This window comes from Falco cherrug, chromosome 1 (assembly GCF_023634085.1).
Source record: "Falco cherrug isolate bFalChe1 chromosome 1, bFalChe1.pri, whole genome shotgun sequence".
NCBI classification, from domain to species: domain Eukaryota; kingdom Metazoa; phylum Chordata; class Aves; order Falconiformes; family Falconidae; genus Falco; species Falco cherrug.
Window position 1 is genome coordinate 53,975,994 of NC_073697.1, and position 20,295 is coordinate 53,996,288.

The window sequence follows — 20,295 nt, forward strand, 5'->3', positions numbered from 1 at the left end:
CTGATTGAAGCAAGAGTTAGAGAGCAAAATATTACCACCTGTGCCATGCAGATCAAGCCTGATTATAAAACAAGGCCTGTAGCTAAAATCTTGGTCACACTGACACCAAAGGCAAAACAGTGCCACTGGCAGTGGAACTAGACACTTGGTTTTAAATTTGTGATTTTTCAGTTCCCTCCCAAAGCAGATCAAGAATATTCTAAAGATTATCCTCATATTCTTGTCAATACAGCAAAACCGTAGGGTGCTACTCAGTGTAAACATCACAACTAAAATAATGATTCTATGATCATTCATTTTAAAATTATGATATTTCTTTGTCCAAAGGATACCGGAGCACCTCTCTCTTTTCCCTGCTGTCAGTATGACCCTAAATGCATGAGAAGCCATCTCCCAAAAGGAGAACAGAGATTCTCCTGTCCTGAGGATTCTTAACTTTTGACTGTTAACAAGCAAAACAGCAGATTTGTAAGTATGCTTGAATTTCAGAGAAAACACGTACAAGACATTTTTCTCTCCATTTTGCTCTCTAGTGACCTGCTTCCATTATTAGTTCATTGCCATTCTCTAAGCTAAATATGTGAAGGAAACTTCAGTGTTCTTTCTCTGCTTTTGAAGCCAATGAGACTACCTGGAACAAGTCAGGATAAGTATATACCGTGGGACTGTGACGTTGCTATAGTACTCGCTCTTTCATGAATAGTAATTACTCTAGCAAGTGTGTAAAGCAGACAGGTCCAGTTGCGTAAGGCTCAATGCAAGTTTTATGAACTGCAGAAAAGCATGATTAGTATGGGGGGAAAAACATGTTTCACACTTTTATTGTAAAGAACATGAGAATCTCACAGAAACTGCCAGAACAGATGTTCATAAATTGGGCCCTTAATCTGCAGCACTTTCCAGGTTTTAAGCTATATCCACTGGTCTGTAGAGCATATTCCTCTCTTTTTAATATAATTCTGTTTAGTTTTTTTAATAAATAAGTTTATGACTTTAGTAGTGTTGCCAGCTGTTCAATTTTGATTTACTGTCAGAGTCTGCTTTAATATATAGTGGCTTTTGTGGCTTACCCATATAGATTACATTTTAAGCTTCAAGATATCACTATAAAGCAGCTGGAAAAAGTACTGGCTGTGCTCAGAAACCAGCATTATTGCCCTAGTGATCAACCACTTAAACATGCAACTACACCAGTAACTATTCTCTAAAAACCTTTCAGATACACCATTCCCAGAATGAAACTGCAAAACTTACAGTGTAAGAGGAGGTCATCGTAACATATGTACTTTTAAAAGCCAGCCTAAGAAAACTGTTAATTATTAATTGGGCAATGCAATAGCTGGCAATAGAGATCTCTGCAACAACTGTTCTTTATTCTTTCATTACCTCATTTCCTGTATTTCTATGTGTAGCTTGAGAAAATTCAGAAATAAAACCCCTTCACATTAAAAATAAAAACATGTAAACTCAAACATTACCAAGTCTACATATATTTTCAGTAATTCTTCCTGATAGACATCACTAGTGCTGTAGAAAATTACATTTACTGTAGCGTGACAAGAACTGAGTAAAGAATATAACAAGTAACTTTTAGGAAAACTCAGAACCTTTCTACAGCCTGAACTTGTATTCCATATTTCACAACTTTATGAAGTGCTTTCTAGAAAATTTCTTTACAGCATTGTTTACTGAATATTGTTGTGAAAGAATTCTCAATATTCTTCATCCAGAACCATTTTTAACCTCACAGAATTGCAACATAACCAGACTAGGCTTTTTTGCCTCTACTATCTGCAAGTACAAGGTAATTTATTAAAATAAGCTACCACAACAGTATTCTTAGAATTGAACAGTGGATCAAAACCAAAAACTCTGGAAACTCTCTACTGTTGGCTAGTCCAGAATCATCAGTCAGAACTACCAGGGTTTTTTTAATTACACTGAAAACTGCTTTTTCTGCTCAAAAAGGTTCCTTTTTCCACATAGAACTAAATCCCTAAAAAAATTCCAACCAAGAGAACAGAACAATTTGATTCAGAAAGATCAGTATGGTGCCTAATGACAAGGGGGGTTATTTGTCTTATACTGTTATTTTCTCACAAGTTTGGATTTGCAAGTTGGACAGTATCCATAACGCATTACTCTCAAAGTTCTGTCATACCTAAGAGGATATGATACATCAGGGAAGACATAAAGGGAAAAGTAAAACAAAACCAGCCTTTATATCCATAGCATCAGGAGCAGACCATAGGATAATGGGAAGAGAAGCATCAGCACTACATTTCCCATGAGACACAGCAGTGGCACCTATACAAACTAAAATACTTCAAGCTTTTCTGTAATGGTTTTGAAGGGGGACTGAGAAGTAGACTCCAAAACACCACCATTTTCTATGTGGGCAGCAGAACATAAAAGTATTTTTGAAACAGTTCAACTTAACAGCCTGACCAACTCCTACACACTGCTTTCTTCCTTCTGCATGCCTACAGAAAATTACTTTTCAAACTTCTCCTGTAAATGTATAAAGTAAGTTCTTAGTATCTGAGAGTATCTCTTTCCACAGTATAAAAGGTACATCTGTAAAAAACTTACTCATTCCAGCCTCCATTTTAAAGTATCTACCACAAAAAATGCTTAAGGTTGCAAAATCTACCATTTTAAACTTGAAGATGCCCTCAATAAATATAATGATTATATCCCAGTATTTTTCAAAAGCAAGTCTGAAGACATTTTACTGTTCTCTGTGTTCCATTCAACCATTTAGTCTGCAGCTTTTTTTTTTTTTTAATTTGTGTTTATTTAGCACCTCAATCAAAAGGACAATGATCCTGATGGCAGTTTCCAAATGGCATTATGTCAGAAAACTTGGGAATGAGTTCTCTAGTCAAAGTCAGAAAAAGGTAATGTTCCTCTTTCCATACACATATTTCAAAACTTTAATGAATTCTACCATGATATACTAATATTATATGAGTACGATATATTCATATTATCACACATATTTAAATAAACATATTGGACAACACTCACCACAAAAGAAAGACCACATGGTACATATATATATAAAAAAAGTAATCCAAAAGAATATTCTAATTCAGGGGCTAGTCATGAAAACAACAGAGTAAACTTGGAGCAGCTCATCTGAAATCACTAAATGTGCTCTAGATTTACACCTGTGTAAACAGCCAAAATTTTTATCTTATGGTCAGTGATTCCCCACACTAAACAAAAGAATGTGGTATGGCAAATGTGATATAACTCATTTTACAGTTGTAAAAAATTTTGTTAAAAATACTAATGTGGATGAGATGGGATGGTTACTCCTTCTGGTCAGAGCGTCAAAGGACAAATGGATGGAATGAAATGAAACCTGAAAAGGTTCAGCAGAAGTTACATACTTATAATTCCCTTCTCATATCCAGAAAACTATATGGTGCATTGTTAAACAAGGGAAAGAAAACTCTGAAAGCACTACTTCTGAAAAAAAAAAATATTTAAAAACCTAAAATATATCATGAAAATTTCATAGGGAACTCAGTGGTTTTTAAATAGAAACTATGTACAATGCACATAAAGCCCTCCTCTTGTAAGACCTTATTTTAAATAATGCAAGTAGATTTCTAATTTACCATTCATCACCACTGTCGTCCACCTCCTTAAGCAACATGTTTCAGCAAATCTTAATTGATTTTTAACATTCATTTTTTGGTACTAGATAATCTTAGATCTGTCTCTTGAAAACAACAAACGTATTTTAAGGCTATCCTCCATATCATTAGGGCTGAAAGCACAGAGTGTAAATAACAGCAATAACAACGCTGTCTGCATTTAAACTACCTGATTTATCTCAGTGAACTATTAAGATCAAACAAAGTTTGATACTGGTCTAGCAGTTACTCCCATAGTAACATCTTCACAGTCTCGTATTACACAGACAAATAATTAAATACCTTTTTTCAAATATCTTTTTTTCCCCCCCTCAAAAAACCCTGAGCTATAAAATAAACCAAAGTAGACAGCAGAAAGAAATGGCAGCTCTTTCAGAACCTCAAGATGTACCACCTCAAATATTGGAACAATGAAGAATTCATAACGAGAGGTGCTAATGTCATTAAGACATTAATATGCTTAAAGATCTATCAAAAGTGCCACACATTTAGCAGAGTATACATGCTCTTATATTGAAATGGGAATCATAAACTCAGAATGTCTCATTACATCAAGTATATGAAGCTACAATTGTGGACTAAACTTGAAAAAGCACCATTAATTTCTGCTTCTCTTGCAAATCCTCAATAAACATTATAATGTCCTACAATTACACAATTTTAAAATATACATATAATGCATTCCCCATATTTTTTCCTCTTCATTCTTAAGTCTGCATGCACACAGTTCATAGTATACCACTAAGAGAGGCTGATTTGAACACTCTACTCATTTATCCATCTTCTATTGTATTTTACTCCTACAGGATCTGACAACAACATAGCAAGATAATCCTACAGTATTATCCTAACTTGAATCTCTGTAAGAACTTCAAATTTTCTAAAATATTTTCAGGACAATGTTTCAAATTGCACTTTTCATACTACAAACTCCTATTAATCATATTAATGGAGGTCATCTATTATGATTATTCCCCATATTAACACGGGCTATCATCCATCCTCTAAATTGAGCTGAAATAATTACCGGCTACTTCCAATAAAAATCTTTAACGTTTCTGGTTCATTGAAATAAATAGAAAAAGCTTAAGTTTTCCCTGCTGATTAGGAAGAAACTTCTACGCTTTCTGCCTGTAAACATACTCAATTACTACATGCATTTCAGTTGAAGTTGCAGTGTACACATAAATACTGCATAACTGTTACTATGTGTCTGACTCAAACTGTGAAGCATTACAAAAAGATTAATCTACTGACTTACCTAGTTTTTAAATAGAAAATAATGCTACAATAGCACTTCTCTTTTTCCCCACTTTGTCCAAAATCCTAATACTAATGCCCTATTCACACTTGAAATTTGGTTATCCTCTCTCATCAACTTCAATAATAATATATGAGAATATATTTCCACAGTAGCTAATGGAGACATTCCTACAAATCAATGTGCTGCAGTGATACAGAAATAAAAGCTTATTTCACTGTAATGATGCTTCCAGACTTCCCTCAAGTCAGGTGGTTACTTGCAGTTAATGATCTGTGACATACCACACAAGTAGTCCTAAAAAGACTTATTATCCACTGCATGTGCAACAATATTTGCTTTATGGATGGCTAAATGAATGAAGACATTCAATGTAACTGTAAAAGTAAAATCAAAAGAAAACTTACAAGTAACATGTTTTCTTTGAGTAAAAGAGCTGTGAACATTTTCCATTAATACTTAACCTTTTGCTGGAGCAGTGCAACCACATATAATGCTTGAATCCATAAAGCCCAAGAGCTGCTCAGGGTTAACACTGATTAACTGCCCCCAATCAAATGTTTTAACTTTTAAAAATTTCAGAGCACTTCACTAATGAAATCAGATTGCATTTATGTCATATGGCAAAGGTGGGAGCAGGACAACTTGCAAAGAAATTTTGTCCTGTCTTAAAAATGTGTTGGGTTTTTGTTTTTGTTTTTTCAATCCAATAAAATAGACACAAAATTGATTGGTTTTTAAAACTATATATATTATGCTGCACTGACTTCTATTAATATACTAATAGAAAAGAACAGAAAATTAATTTAAAATAAGCTACAATCCAACAGTACCATATCTCCCATGACTCAGACTGTGCAGACATTCACACATTCTCTGTTTATAATTTTTTTCATTTACTAGACTCAGCTTTTGTCCACCATATGTCCACCGTAGATTAACTATTCCCTTAGGCACAATTAAGGGCTTTCCATTTGTTGTAAGAAGACCCAAGTATGAAGGACGCAGCCAGAAAAAACATTTCTACCTAAACCAAAAACAGAAGCACATTCAGCCTGGACTATGGTTTATGCAGCATCTTTTTTATTAGACGTATGTCTACATTGCTAAATAAACTACAGACAAAATCCATGGAAACATTAAGAGATCTCTCAGCATTTCATTTGGGGATTATTATTAAAATAGGATACATATGCTGTTCTAACCTTTGTATTTAAATGGTTTACTTCTACTTCAATTTTTCAATGACATCTTTAAAGATTTTTGTGAATATAAGCATAACCGGTAGTGAATGAGAATATATTATTTACTGGCACCTCTGTCATATTGGCATTTGAGTTCAACTACACTAACAGTATTCTGTCAGGTCCTTGAACTTGGTCTTAACAGGCAAAACTTATGTGTGCAAATAAAAAACTGAAGTCCAGCCTCAAGATTTTAAGTGCAGGAAGAAGAAACCAGGTTACTCATCGTCACTAAAATAAAAAAGCCTAACATAAAAACTACTTATCAGTTGGACTAGTTCATAACTATCCTCAATTTCTGTTTAAAGCACCATATGATCTGCATAAGAAAACATTAATTTCAGCAAACAGTTTGTACAGTATCTAATCTGCCCTGGTTCAAATGAATGCAAATTCATTGATTTTCACAGAATTACACCTCTTTATATCAGGTCTCGTCTAGCTGCACAAATCTCAAACTCAGACAAGTGGTGTAACAGTAATATATCTTCTGTGTGCAAGACGTATATATTATTCAGCTTCACCCCTGTACTCAATCCCATACTGCAGCAGAACACAAATCAAAAAGCAAGCTCACTAATAGTTAATCCTATCTGTGCTGAGTATCAGAAACTGGTCTTAAGACAGGCAGGGCAGCAATTTTGATAACGATTATTAATTATCTTTTCAGCAGGACAGAAAAAATTTCCTCTTCTTTTTATTTTATTTTTATTTAGTACTCTGGCACTGGATACTTGGCTTTTGAGAGCCACCATCAAAACCTATCCTGTATACATGCTCCACTAATGGCTGCAGCACTGGAAGGAAATCAGAAGTCTAAAAGTCTGCTTTTAACCAGGTGATTTAGCAAGCGCTGTGTCCACTGTGACTTGCCATCCAAGAGATCATTTTATGAAGGATTCTGAAAGAAAGGTCCAAGTAAAACATGGGCTGATTTGCAACCAGATGCAACAGATACATTTATCACAGCAAGACTAAATGAAGGTTGGGGCCTGAATGGAGTACATATGCCCGTATCCTTGTGATCTATCCTGCCAGGTGTTTTCCCTTCTCAGCCAATGGAATATGTTTAAGTAAATATTACACAACAGCAATAAATCTTCCTTCTTTTGTTCCGTATAATCTTCTGTGAGCTCAGCTACTTTATAAAGAACAATACTTGAGGCTCAGACTCCATTTACATATCTCTGTGTGGCATATATCATAGCTTAATAGACCTACCCACGTGGCAATTTAACAGACATAAATAGGTCACTTTGGCAGTGATCATAGCCAGCACCATCAATATTAAGCCAAGCATGATTTAGGATCAAAACCTTGCCAGACAGATGTTTTCTCAGACAAGCAAGGTAATTTTCTCACTCAAAAATGTATGTTTCTACGTTGCTTCCATCCCTAAAATAATACAGAGCACATTCAGACACTAGGTTTGAAATATATTATTATGGTAAATAAAAGATCATTTTCACCTGTGATTTTCCCTTTCATTAATTTACATTTGTTAAAAATAATTATTAAAAAAAGTTACCCGACCATTGAAACACACAAATCCATAAGACTGCTATTTTCTATTAATCTTACAAGTTTGTTGAAACAAACATTCTATACATATTTTAAAACAGGGTAGCATTCTACATTTATTCAAATTAGTTGGTAAATTGACCGTAGCACAGGACAAGGTTTTCTTTTTAAAGGAGTCTCTACATGTAGTTTACCCTCCCATCCCAGGAGCTTGTGTGAGGCTCAGGTGACTGGATCTGCTGTCAGGCATGCAGGAACCTTAGATTAATCAATAAGACTCAAAAGAACAGGGGTCTTTGCATTTGCTGCTCAACACTTGTCTTAATTACAGGTGAAGGACCTAACAAGTGCAAGCCCACAGGGAACAAGAAGAGAAAACAGCTGGGGAAGGTTGGGAGGGACAAGAGAATGAACATGTAGTTCTGAATTTTAATAAGCCAGAATCTCAAAACCAGTATTAATGAAGATATTTTCTGAGTACAACTGGGGAGACTAAGTATATAAGGCAGTAACAGAGTCCAAAAGCAGACTGGGTATGTCCTGTTACCAGCCAGATTCACATTAGTACACAGTATGCCAAACATTCATTCGCATCTGGGCTGGAAAATGTTTCTTTCTGTGTTCAGATAAGATAGGTAAAAACATTTTATGTTGTATGTAAAGGCAAGTTAAAGGGTACACTAAAATGTAACCTTTAAACTTCACAATGTAACAGCACACCACTTCCTGTTCAGAGATAGCACTCCAAGATCAATTAATCACAGCTAAGACGAACAAACAGTCAACATTCTTAATTAGCGTTGATGCATTCTCCTCTGTGCCCTCATCTGTCATGAATACTGTTTAACAATCTGAGTTATTAGTCTTTATTGAAGAGTGGATCTGGTTAATATCTCTAAGAACAATCATTCATCCATCCACTATACACTGGTACCTGATAATTCCTACCCCCTATATAAGCTACAGATAACCACCGCCCTAAGACCATCTTGGTAGCTATAAATCAAAGTAAGTGTAGCTCCCATGCAATCTGGGTTAATTTTTGTTTGCAATATATCCACTGAAAATGTTGGTACGACACTTGAGGAGCATACTTACGGATTAGTGCAGAGGAAAATATATAAAGTAGTCAAGGTAGAAAGGAAAAAAACACATCAGTCATACAAAACACAGTAAAACCTCTCTAATTCACACTAACAACTAGTGTGATCCATTGCAATTACTGAACTTTGTCAACACCAAATTTAAGCAAAGATACTAAGTGCACAAAACACAATTCATTCACTTGGTAACTATAGTTTCATTTATACTATACAATATAAGTCAAAGTATTTGACAGCAACATATCTATACAAGTTTTAAGTTACTGCAATGAAATTCAAAAGTCTTTGTCAATCTTCATAAGGTTTACTCTCCTATTTTTGGTGCAAATGAAGCGGTGTTAACAACAGAGAAATAAGCACATTTCAAATATACTTTGTCTAAAATAAGATTAAAATACCACAAAGTTACAAAGAAACTAAATTTAAGATTCAACACCAACTGTAAATTTTAGGATTATTAAGACCTTATGACTTACAATTAATATGAAAAAGAAAAATTCTACATTCAATTTTACAATTCCTTTTACTGTTTACCAAATGCACAGACAAAAATATATGGGAAAAGACAGAGAATTAACTGATAGTCAAACTTGAGTGCATGAGGCAGATCTGGCAAGATCTTGGCTCAAATCAGTTTTCTACTCTCTCTGACCAAATGTGTAGGTCAGACTATGTACAAAAAAAAAAAATAAATGTATGGGAATAAAGAAAGAATGAAAAATAAAACTAAGCACCCAGGAGGAAGACAGTCACCTTAAATAAAGTACTGCTTTCACAAAGGAAGACTACATCTCTGAAGCTCTTGTTCTCCCAATTATTTTTAATAAATTAGTGGTCAATGACAGTCCTTCATTTTAGCTAGTCCTGAAGAAAAAAAAAAAAAAAAGAAAAAAAAGATGGGGGGGGGAAAAAAAAAAAAAAAAAAGGAGGGGTGGGAAGGTCCGGAATTTAGGAGATCTCAATTCATACTATTCTTATTATTTTCAAATAAATTTCTGATGGATGAAAGACTAGAGACTGATGGAAGCTTTCTATGTAGAAATTACCTTTCCAATGTTTCATGACTAAATCTTAAAACTCTTAAAATCAGAACAGGACACTTTAATAAATTGCCCCCACTGTAAAGTTCATTATCATGCTTTAAACAGACACAGTAGCTTACTGTGTTCATGCTTCTAATCTATTGCAATGTACAATAAAATAGAGTAGTCAAAACTAGCACTGATTCATTTAAAACAGCACCGAACAATTTCTTCAAGTTTGGTGGAATACTGAAGAAATTCCTGCAAACAACACATTTAATAGAATGACTACAAATTGATACAAAAAAACCACTAATAAATCATGCAGTTTTATAGATAATTTAACAGCTAGTAGCTGTGCTCTAAAGCATTACAGCAGAGATCCCAGGTGTATGTACCCCAAAACGGAAAAGTACACATTTTATTCAGTATTAGGAAGTGAAAATGGGCAAATGAATGCCTAAGCTCAAGCAAAGTCTACTTAAGAGAGCAGCACTGAATTCAGGCCAAGGTTGTAAAATGGATGGTTTCAGCTGGACTTCCAAATTCTTACCCAGTTGTCTAAATACTGGTCCAATGCTTCCCAGTTGCTATGAATGAAAATAACTGCATTCCCGGCAATTTTTTATCAGAAAAAGTGTTAGAATAACTTGCCATGATATAGATGTTTCTAGTCTTTAATAGAGCACACTCAGGTATTTTCCTAAAAGACATGTATAGCTCAAAAGCCAAGTACAATCCTGAGACAGAAACTACTGACTGTAGTATTTCTCCTGTACAATGCATGAGGTCAAGTAAGTTCATCAAATGGCTTTTCTTGGCTTTAAACCTATTATTGCTCTTGCGTTGCATACAAGTGTCTTGTCACTTACTGAGCAAAGAAGTTGAGCTATTCTGAACACAGTGATTCCAGCTGAAGAACTTGTTATTACTGGTAGCTTTATCCTTTCATAATATGCAAGAGTCAACACCATGCTTCTATATGAATACTTACCTTGTTTTCTATTTATGTAACAATAGAAGCCTGACTACAGTTACCTCTCGCAGGCCATTAAGGTATTGGGGTAGAAGCCCTCCTAGATATTCTTCTCCTATTATAGAATTCAGAAAAGCAATACACTTCTAAAGGCTCAATTTTTATCATGCTGAAATAAAAATAAAGTGAAAAAAGACCTCTGGAAACAGCGACCCCTGCATGCTCAACATGTGCAACAATAACAACAAACATCCTTAGGATCACATGAAAGCAACAGTTTGTAATTTTTCTTTACATGCAGCTTCTGAAGGAAAACAAGCTAGCAAACACACTGTTCCTTCAACTGCTATTTTCATAAAATTAAAGCCCTTTGTCAGTCTTTAATTGAAAACTCACCTACAAAACTAGAATCTGTTTGCAGATGCTCCCAAGAAAATACTTGATATTAAAGAACTGCAGGTATGTATATGAGAAAAAGATATATATTTAAGGTATATAACAGAAATAAAACTCTTTCAAATGGAAACTAGTGTCTGATTTTCTACTTCTATGGTGTCATTCCAGCAAAAGAATGTTATTTATTCCTATGTTAAAGTGCATCTTACCATAAATACTACCTAAGATTTGCAGAATTTCAGCTAGGAAGTCCAATTTTGGGGCAAAATATAAATCAGTGAAAAATATTTCTCATTTTAATTTCAACAGAATCCGTACTATTAACTCTGGTCTGCTAGAGTACAACACTGTTTAAGTTATACTTTCAGAAGTGCTATTTTACTCCAAGAGCTTCTCTGCTTTCTTCCCAGAAAATAAGTAATCTTTCATAATTAATATCATAAAATTCTGCAGCATCACAGTAGCAACATTACAGTTAATGGTTCTGAATCAAAGTGATGTCTCTACATTGTTTTCAAATGCTTTTAAACAACACTAACTGGCTGAATGAGGTCTTTTTTTCAGGTTTCTTCATGATTCAGACATTGTGATACAAACACAAATTACTTGGAAAGTCAAAAAAAATATTTGTTTTTTGTTGTTCAAGTAAATATATATACATTGTTAAAAGATTCTGTATCTGTTTCCACCACTTTCTGAAATGGCTTTATGTTGCTTTTATCATCTTCAATAGAAAAAGGGTAAAAGAGCTAGGATCAAGACCTCAGGTATACTAATAAAGATGTTTCTATAAGATTTCTTAGCTTGAAATGAGGGAAATTGGAAACCATCTAATTAGGAAACTAACTAGGTGATGGTTACTTAAAGTGGCATATTCTGGTGGCCGGAAGAAAACAGTTATATGATACTTACATGATCAAAAAGAGGACAGGTTAAAAAAAAAAAAATCCCAAAACAACAGGAATTAAGTAACCTCACATGCAGAACTACAGATAACAGGCAAAAAAAGCCCAATAAGCAACTCATAAGTACTATGCATAGTGCGTAGTTTAGTTAAATAATATATACCAGCAGTGAATTTAGCAGTGTCTGGACATACAGAACCATGAAATATACCTGTCATTAGATCCAGGAATGTTTCCCAGTTCTGTGTTCTAGATGCATGCTATGGCTATATCCTGAGGCCCTATCAAATTCAAACACGGGTGAGAGAAATCTCTTCAAGAAAAGAAAACAGGGAGGCAGGCTAGGCAAAGCATGATGCAGCAAGCCCCTCAACCTAACCACCCACAACAAGAATCCCAAGGTACACCCAAATATCATCTGTACACAACAACACACAAGACAATATTCAGTTTCATTTTACTAAAGGTATATGACCTGTGCCATTTCTTCAATAGTGCAACATTCAGAGTATTTCAATTAATTTTTAAATATGAATAACTTACTTTTATTTCCAACCAAGGCCACAAGTGGCTGTGTTTCTGATTCTTCATTCACTTTTTTTACCACATTATACCAGTCTTCTAAATTGTCAAAACTCTGGCCATTGGTAATATCATAAACCAAGAGAATACCCTAAATAAAAAGATATATTTAAAGTGTAACAGACTGTAAAAACATATTAACATGGTAAAATTTGTTTCAGTCTAAATCATTATCATCATAAAATATAGCACTGAGAAATAATGGCATTGTATCTTTTCGGGAAATATTAAAGGAATTATAAGTTTCTGTAATAAACAGATATTATTACAGTATTTCTCCTGCATTCCATATGTTCCAAATTCAGATACTAATTGAACTACAAGGGCAGAAAGAAATAGCAATTTAGTAAAGAGCACAGTTAGTTATATTAGAAATAATCCAAACTGCATATACTTTATGAAAAACCCAAAAAGCACTTCACATTAATAGTAAGATAAAAATCACACTAGAGAAGGACTTTTATTTTAGCCAATATTACTTGTACTTTCACTATTCCCTTTTTGAAAAAATAAAAATAAAAGCAGTTAAATCATACATTTCTGCACACTGCCCAGCTGTCATGTCTCTGCTCTCCTTGAGGGAGAAAGGCCAGATCCCTTCCTTCACTGTTGCAGAAGACAAGCAAGAAGTGCTGGCAAGCTTTACATTTTCAAAGGATAAACTAAAGATATGGTCAGAAGTCAAAAAGAAGGTAGTATTTCATAGGTTTTGGGGCCAGGGTATGAGTAACAAATACTCAAAACAGGCTTTACTGGGGATTCCTCAAAGCTAACATCCATTACTATAAAGCACAGCCCAAATATCCACCTTCTCCCTCCATAATTCTAAGATCAGCAATCACAAATCACTCTCCTCTCAATTATTGAGTCTTCTGCCCTGCCTTCCACTAGACTAAAGGCAGTATCTCGTAAATAAGGAATAATGTCAGAATTATCTTCCGTTGCACTTGTTCTCATGGAGTTCACATGGCGGGGAGGGGTGGAAATCCCTGCAGCTGCACTGCTCCTCACATGAAATTTTCACAAATATTCTAAAAAAACAATACAATGCATACAAAATCAGCTGGTTCAATGACCCACTGTGAAGAGAAAAGATTTTTCAAGTAAATTTTTTTTCAGGTATTTGTCTGGGCCCAGTTTTACTTGATAGTTTCATGTGGAGTGTCTTAGATCACAGAACATAGTGGAAGCTTATTAATTTCACAGATGACAACAAACTAGTAGAGACTGCAAGATTATTTGAGGAGAGTTTACATTATATGATGAGAAATAAAAATAATAGGATGCAATTCAATAAGTACCATGAAGTTCAAAGGAAGCAATAATCAACTGCACAATAGGAAACATCTGGCTTTGGAACAGGTTCCATATCATAGGATCAAGGAGTTAAAATAGATCACAGTTGAATATGTCAAGCTTATTTTGTAGCAAAAAGGAAAATTTCACACTGGCATGAAACATTCCAGGTGAAATAATGCATCCAGCTTTGGACACTGAAAGTCAAAAAAAGGGTAGACTAGAAGAGACCAGTAGTAACATCAGAGGTTTAGAAACCATGACTGACATCAGAAAATTGAAAAAAATGGACTGTTTCAACAAACACAAGACTGATAGCAGGCATGATGATGCTGTCAAAAGTTTCAGAAGAAGATAACAGAAATTCTCTTTTTAAATGCTCATATATAGTTTGCAGCTGACACTAAACTGGGAGAACCAGCCAACATGCATGAGGCTGCCATTCAGAGGTATGTACACATACTCAAGGAATGGGCAAACAGGAATCTTTCATCATTCAACAAGGACAAATGCAAAGCTCTGCAGCTTGGCAGGAATAAACAACACAGGCTGGGGAGCAACTGAAAATTACCTCAGGTCTTGGTAGAGAGCAAGCCAAATATGAGCTAGCAATGTTCCCTTGCAGCAAGGATAGACAACATGAGCCTGGGCTGTATTAGCAGAAGCACAGCCACTAGACCAAGGTATCTATTCCAGCACTTGTTAGAGCATATCCAAAGTAATACACCCAGCCTAGGCCCCTCAAGGCATCAGTAAAGTGGAGTAAGTTCGGCAGAAGGCCACCAAGATGAAGAGAGACTGAAGCACTTGTCCTGTGAGGAAAAGATGAGGATTCCTCAACCTGGAGATGAGATGGCCCTGGGAGGACCTAAAAGCAGCTTTCCCATACTCATGGGGAAGCTATGAAGAAGATGGAGCCAGGCTCTTCACAGTAGTGCATGGCAGGAGTATGAAACACAACAGACCTAAGTTGAAACTAGAGAAATTCAAACTAGATATAAAAGGAAAAGCTTCTTCACCATGAGGAGAATCATGCAGTGGAATAGGGACGCCAAAGACATTGCTTAGTCTCCATCCTTAACGCTTTACAGGAATGGACTGGATAAAGCCTTGAACAACCTAGTCTCACCTCATAGCTGACCCTACTTTGAGCACAAGGTTTCATTAGAGACCTCCTAAGATCCCCTCCATCCTGAACCTCTCTTACTATTCTGTGTTCAATACAGCATGTAGCAATAGGTTTAACTTACAACAAGAAGATTATAGCAAGGGTACATACTAGGGAAAAAAAAAAAAAAAAAAAAAAAACCACAAACACGTAGACAGTAAGAATCGCAAAGCTCTGATATACACCTTCAGGGACAGCAGAGTCACCAACATTGGAGGATTTCTGAAGGCTGATAAAAATGAAATAGATATTATACAGGTATAAGAGATCCTATTGAGATCCCTTCAAGTCCTACTTCCCCTTGACAGCAATAAAAATCTATCTCTTCTCCTTTGATGCCATCAACTCCTTGGCAAAATTAGTTTTTCTTCCTTATATTTATATGGCTGCTATTAATTTCTGAGGAACAGCTTTCACCAGTTCCTTCAAGAAAATTAAGAATTATGACACCTATCTTTTCTCTTGCTATCTTTCCTCCTTCACTTTACTAATCAAATCTAGTATTAAACATACACTTCACTCTTCCAACTGTTGCAAGATACTAAGGAATAAATTGTACATCTCAGTTAACTTCTCCTACCTATTTTCCTAACTACCCAAATGCCTGTGCATGTATATATTTGCCTTTCATAATATAAGCCTTGCTCTAGGCAGAACATACTGATGTTATTGAATGCTCAGTGGAAAAGATGAAACTCAAACTGAGGGACAGGTATTGTAAAGGTTAAAAAAACCCAAACAAACGTTAGGCTGAAAGCTGTAAACGAAAAAGTGCATGGCATGCTGCTTTCACCAGTAGTCAAGTTCTCTTACCAACTTGCAGAAAAGCAAAGCAGACTATCTAAACCATCTTCAGCACTGAAGGGTTTAATCAGCATTAAATGTAAGATAAAGTTAACAAAAGCTGAGCATTTAATGTTGGCCAACTCTATCTGTAACTAATTCTTCATCAAAATGCTACTCTGCTACACGTCCTGTAGCCAACTGCAGCCTACCTGCACCTTTGGAAGAAAAAAAGAGAGGGCATTTACAGTGGATTTATCATGAAAGAAATCACCGAACAAAGTTCACAACTAAAGCTTCACCTAACTTCCTTCTGGTCCCCCCACTTCTCCATGATCTAAAATACTGCCTCTAAAGCATATTCTTTCCTTAACCATCTTGGTTTTGAATCTTACTAATATTTGTTATACTTAAGAAACACAGACAGCAGGTATGACATCTTAGAGACGTGGGGGAAAAAAAAGGCAGCTTGGCATCCAGGTCATAAAGAATACTCCTTGCTTAGATTTTTGCCACAACAGCACTCTATAAGCAACTTAGTATGATACAGAAAATTAATGGATCCATAAGTAAAATTTATTTTACCTTTTTTTAACACAAATTCCATCATTGCTTTCACAAAAATACAACATATTTTTCACACTTACAGTATATGGAGTACAGAACGGGTAGAGGGGATTAAAGCTGTTGTTTCCCTATTATGTATGAGGAATTAAGACAGAAAATGAACACTGGCCTTTTTACACAAAAGTAGCACATTTCCCTGCCCTGAAAAAGGTTTGCAACACATGGCAGACAACATGCCAAGAACAGCACGTTAATTCTCTAGTCTCCAGCGACGTGGCAAATAGTCCCTGCTTACATAATTGCACTCCTCTAGTAAGAGGAGTTTTGCCTACATTAGTGTATATGCGAGTGCTTTTTGTTTTGGAATTATACAGCATTTTCAAAAATAGGTCACTGGAAACTGAGAATATTGCAGAAATTATTTGCTGGTCTCTGGAGAAGGTAGAGTCTGCAGTACTCTTTCTCTATTAACAAGCCAATTTATCAAGTAGCATATGCCACCTCTTAAGGATACTTTAAACTAGATATGCGGGTAGGGGCAGCAGTTACAGGTAAGAGATGGGACTTGTTCTGGAATATTTACCACACAAACAGCAGCAGCGCTACTATACAGCAGAACTGCTATTACAGAAGTGTTGCACCTAGGCAATATATTCACACTAGGCAATCAACATTTAACAGGTGTCAAGTTTATGTCAAGATTTGTCACAATAAAAGAAAGCTACAGAAACCATGTTTTCTTCTTCAGGCTTATCCTCAGTTGCCCTCATTCTATGACTGACTTTAGTATGAAGGAACTAGATTAACTTTCAAATTTTTATTAATATTCATTAAATATCAGACCAAAACTCTAAAATACATTTTCTAGTCACAAAATAGTCTATTTAGCAAAGAGTAACTTCATTACAATATCTTGCCCATCTGCAGAAATGCTATTTTTACAAGTGAAAACAGTTTACAGTCTACATATACTTAACCACTGTTGTCTTTGCTGATATTGAGGATATGGTCACGCAACTACACGCAATTGAGTTGCCATAATGGAATAAGCTACTGACTATCGGTTCAGCTGTGGTAACGGACTATGAAACTACTCTTAGCCTCTCTCAATTCTGAGATATCAGTTTTAATCAACACTGACAGAAAGCTGTTTATTAGCATTTTTTGTTTATAAAGATCAAAGAGCTCCTTTACCCCACAACTTGCAGAGTTGTTCTGACCCACCAGCGAAATTCAGCTACCAAGACGGGATGTGGCAACTACATTGTTCTGGATGAGCAACACCAGACAGAAAAAAACGGGGGGGGGGGGGGGGGGGGGGCAGAAGAACAACTGCTTCAAGACAGCAAGTGAACTGCAATTTCTCCAACTGCAACCATGCAAGCAAATTAAGTAGGTTCTCATTCTCAAATCTAGCACTCTTATTTAAAACATGCCACAAGAAATCAGGGATCTCAGTCAAAAAATGGCACCTTAACAGTAACTTAAGCCAAAAGATCAACCCTACATAATTGATTCAGCTCCCATTCAAAAAGAAGGAAACCTCCAGTGCCAAGGTTTGCAGCAAAGTATAGATGGATGCTCCACTATTAGATCAAATTTCAGCAGAGATCAAGTGAACTGTAGACTGTAGATAACCCTTTCAGTTACTGTAGATTCTCAAAACTTCCATCTCTAGTTGATCATAGTATTTTATAAGTAGGTCTATCATACATTTGGATTTCTGAGTACAAAACCAAGAATTCAGCCACTTGTGATTTCTGAACCTTACAATGATCAACCAGATGAGTCTATACAAGACTATGGACATCAGCAGATACGGGATAAAAGCATGATGCATACTGTAGACATGCTACAAGTTATTCTACCCACGTACTTTAACTCTGAATGATTGAGATTTGGAAAATACATACAGATGAACACCATTTCTGCAACAGGTCCAAATCATCCACTCTATGTATGTACAGCTTATGTACTTTACAAACAAGATGTTTAAAATCCCAGTTGCACCACACATGCTGACCAAGTGCAACACACCATAGGTATGCATACTTCTTTTATAGCAACTTTCGCTACAGTTACTTTAGTATTTTAAAGGCTTTCTTGTACCGGAGAACCCAAAACTGAACACAGTGCTCCAAATATAGCCTCAAATATATCAGGCAGGATGATAATAATTTTATTTGATTTGCCTACTGCATTCTTACTAATGCAGCCCAGTATTCAGTTAGCTTTTACTGTTGCAGGGGTGCATTGCTGACTCATCAACTGTTGGGTGGTTTTTTTTCCAGTAGAACCTCTGCTTTCTTTTCTTCAAAGCCATTTCATAGAATGACTGAGGTTGGAAAGGACCTTTAGAGCTCATTTGGTCTAATGCCCCTGTTCAAGCAGTGTCACGTAAAGCCAGCTGCCCAGGACAATGTCCAGATGGCTTTTGAATATCTCTGAGGACAGAGGTTCTACAACCTCTCTGGGCCACTTATGCCAGTGCTTGGTAATGCTCACAGTGAAAAAGTGTTTCCTGATGTTCAGACAAAACCTCCTGTTGTATCAGTTTGTGCCCACTGCTTCTTGTCCTGTCACTGCGCATCACTGAAAAGAGATTGACTCCATCTTCTTTGCACCCTTCCCCAGATAAGCCTTCTCTTCTCCAGGTTGAGAATCCAGATTTCTCAGCCTTTCCTCATAGCAGAGATGTTCCAGTCCATTACTCAGCTTTATGGCCCTTCGCTGGACACTTGACAGTTGACTTCCAGCCTACATAAGGTTACTCTGTTCCAGGTACAGGGGACTTGGCATTTGTCTTCAGTGTACTTCACAAGTTTTCTGTTGGTCCACTCCTTCAGCTGGTCATAGTCTCTCTCAATAACAGTTCTACTCTCCAGCACAATGACCATTTCTCCCCAGTCTGGTGCCATTTGCAAACTTACAAATAATGTTTTGTTCCATTTTTCAAAGAATTAACAAAAAGACACAACTCCAGTACCAGCCCCTAAGGAATCTAACTATAACCAGGCACCAATCAGACATTCAGCCATGGGCCATCTTTAAGTCCAGCTGTCCATTCAGGTTTTCAGTCACGTTAAGACCCACCCATTCAGTCTGTTATCTTTACATTTTCTCTGTAATAATACTGTGGAAGATAATGTCAAAGGCCTTGCTTTAGTCAAAGTAAATAACATCCACTGCTCTCCTCTCCACAGAGACAATCATCTGACAACAAGAAGGCAATCAAGTTGGTTGGGCACAATTTACCCTTGCTAATTCCATGCTAGCTCTTCCCAATTACTTTCTTGCTGCTTTGCTGCCCATTCACAGGAATTTTTATACATACTTTAAAAAAAACTTTCTTCTAAAAAGCTACAGATGTTCAACATGAAATAAGCTCCTGCCTAGAAATAAACTGAAAGCAGTGCCTTTCTGAACTATTGATGCTGTTTCATGAATAGAGGAAAATGAAGATAGTTTTATGTGTCTTTAACAGGTGCTGTTAAAAAGCTAGCAGAAGAGTGTGTTACAAACCAGCTTTGATGGTAAGAAGCCTATTACAGACACTGGCAACACATGCCAACAATGGGAGACAGAATAGCCATTAGTTCATTAAAAAAAATTAGGGTTACAATGAGGGCTGGGGGAGGATTAAAGGAGAAGAGATTAGATGTAGGGGGTTTTCTTGATAATTCGTTTGGAATGATCAAAAATCAAACTTTTGTAACTTTAAACTTGCTGATACCAACTTTTTCACTACTTTGGGGCATTGCTATTAACTTTTTGACCTGCTATTGCTGATAAGAAACTTCTAA

General features: G+C 36.0%; 1 protein-coding gene across 2 annotated transcripts in view; it reads right to left on the reverse strand.

Annotated features, from left to right (window-relative positions):
- RAB28 (RAB28, member RAS oncogene family) overlaps nt 1–20,295 on the reverse strand; it is a 66,134-nt gene that overhangs the window by 31,553 nt on the left and 14,286 nt on the right. For both annotated transcript variants that reach the window (XM_055718157.1, XM_055718148.1), the window contains exon 4: nt 12,640–12,769. In XM_055718157.1, the coding sequence (XP_055574132.1) occupies nt 12,640–12,769 (130 nt within the window). The remainder of the gene's footprint in view (nt 1–12,639; nt 12,770–20,295) is intronic.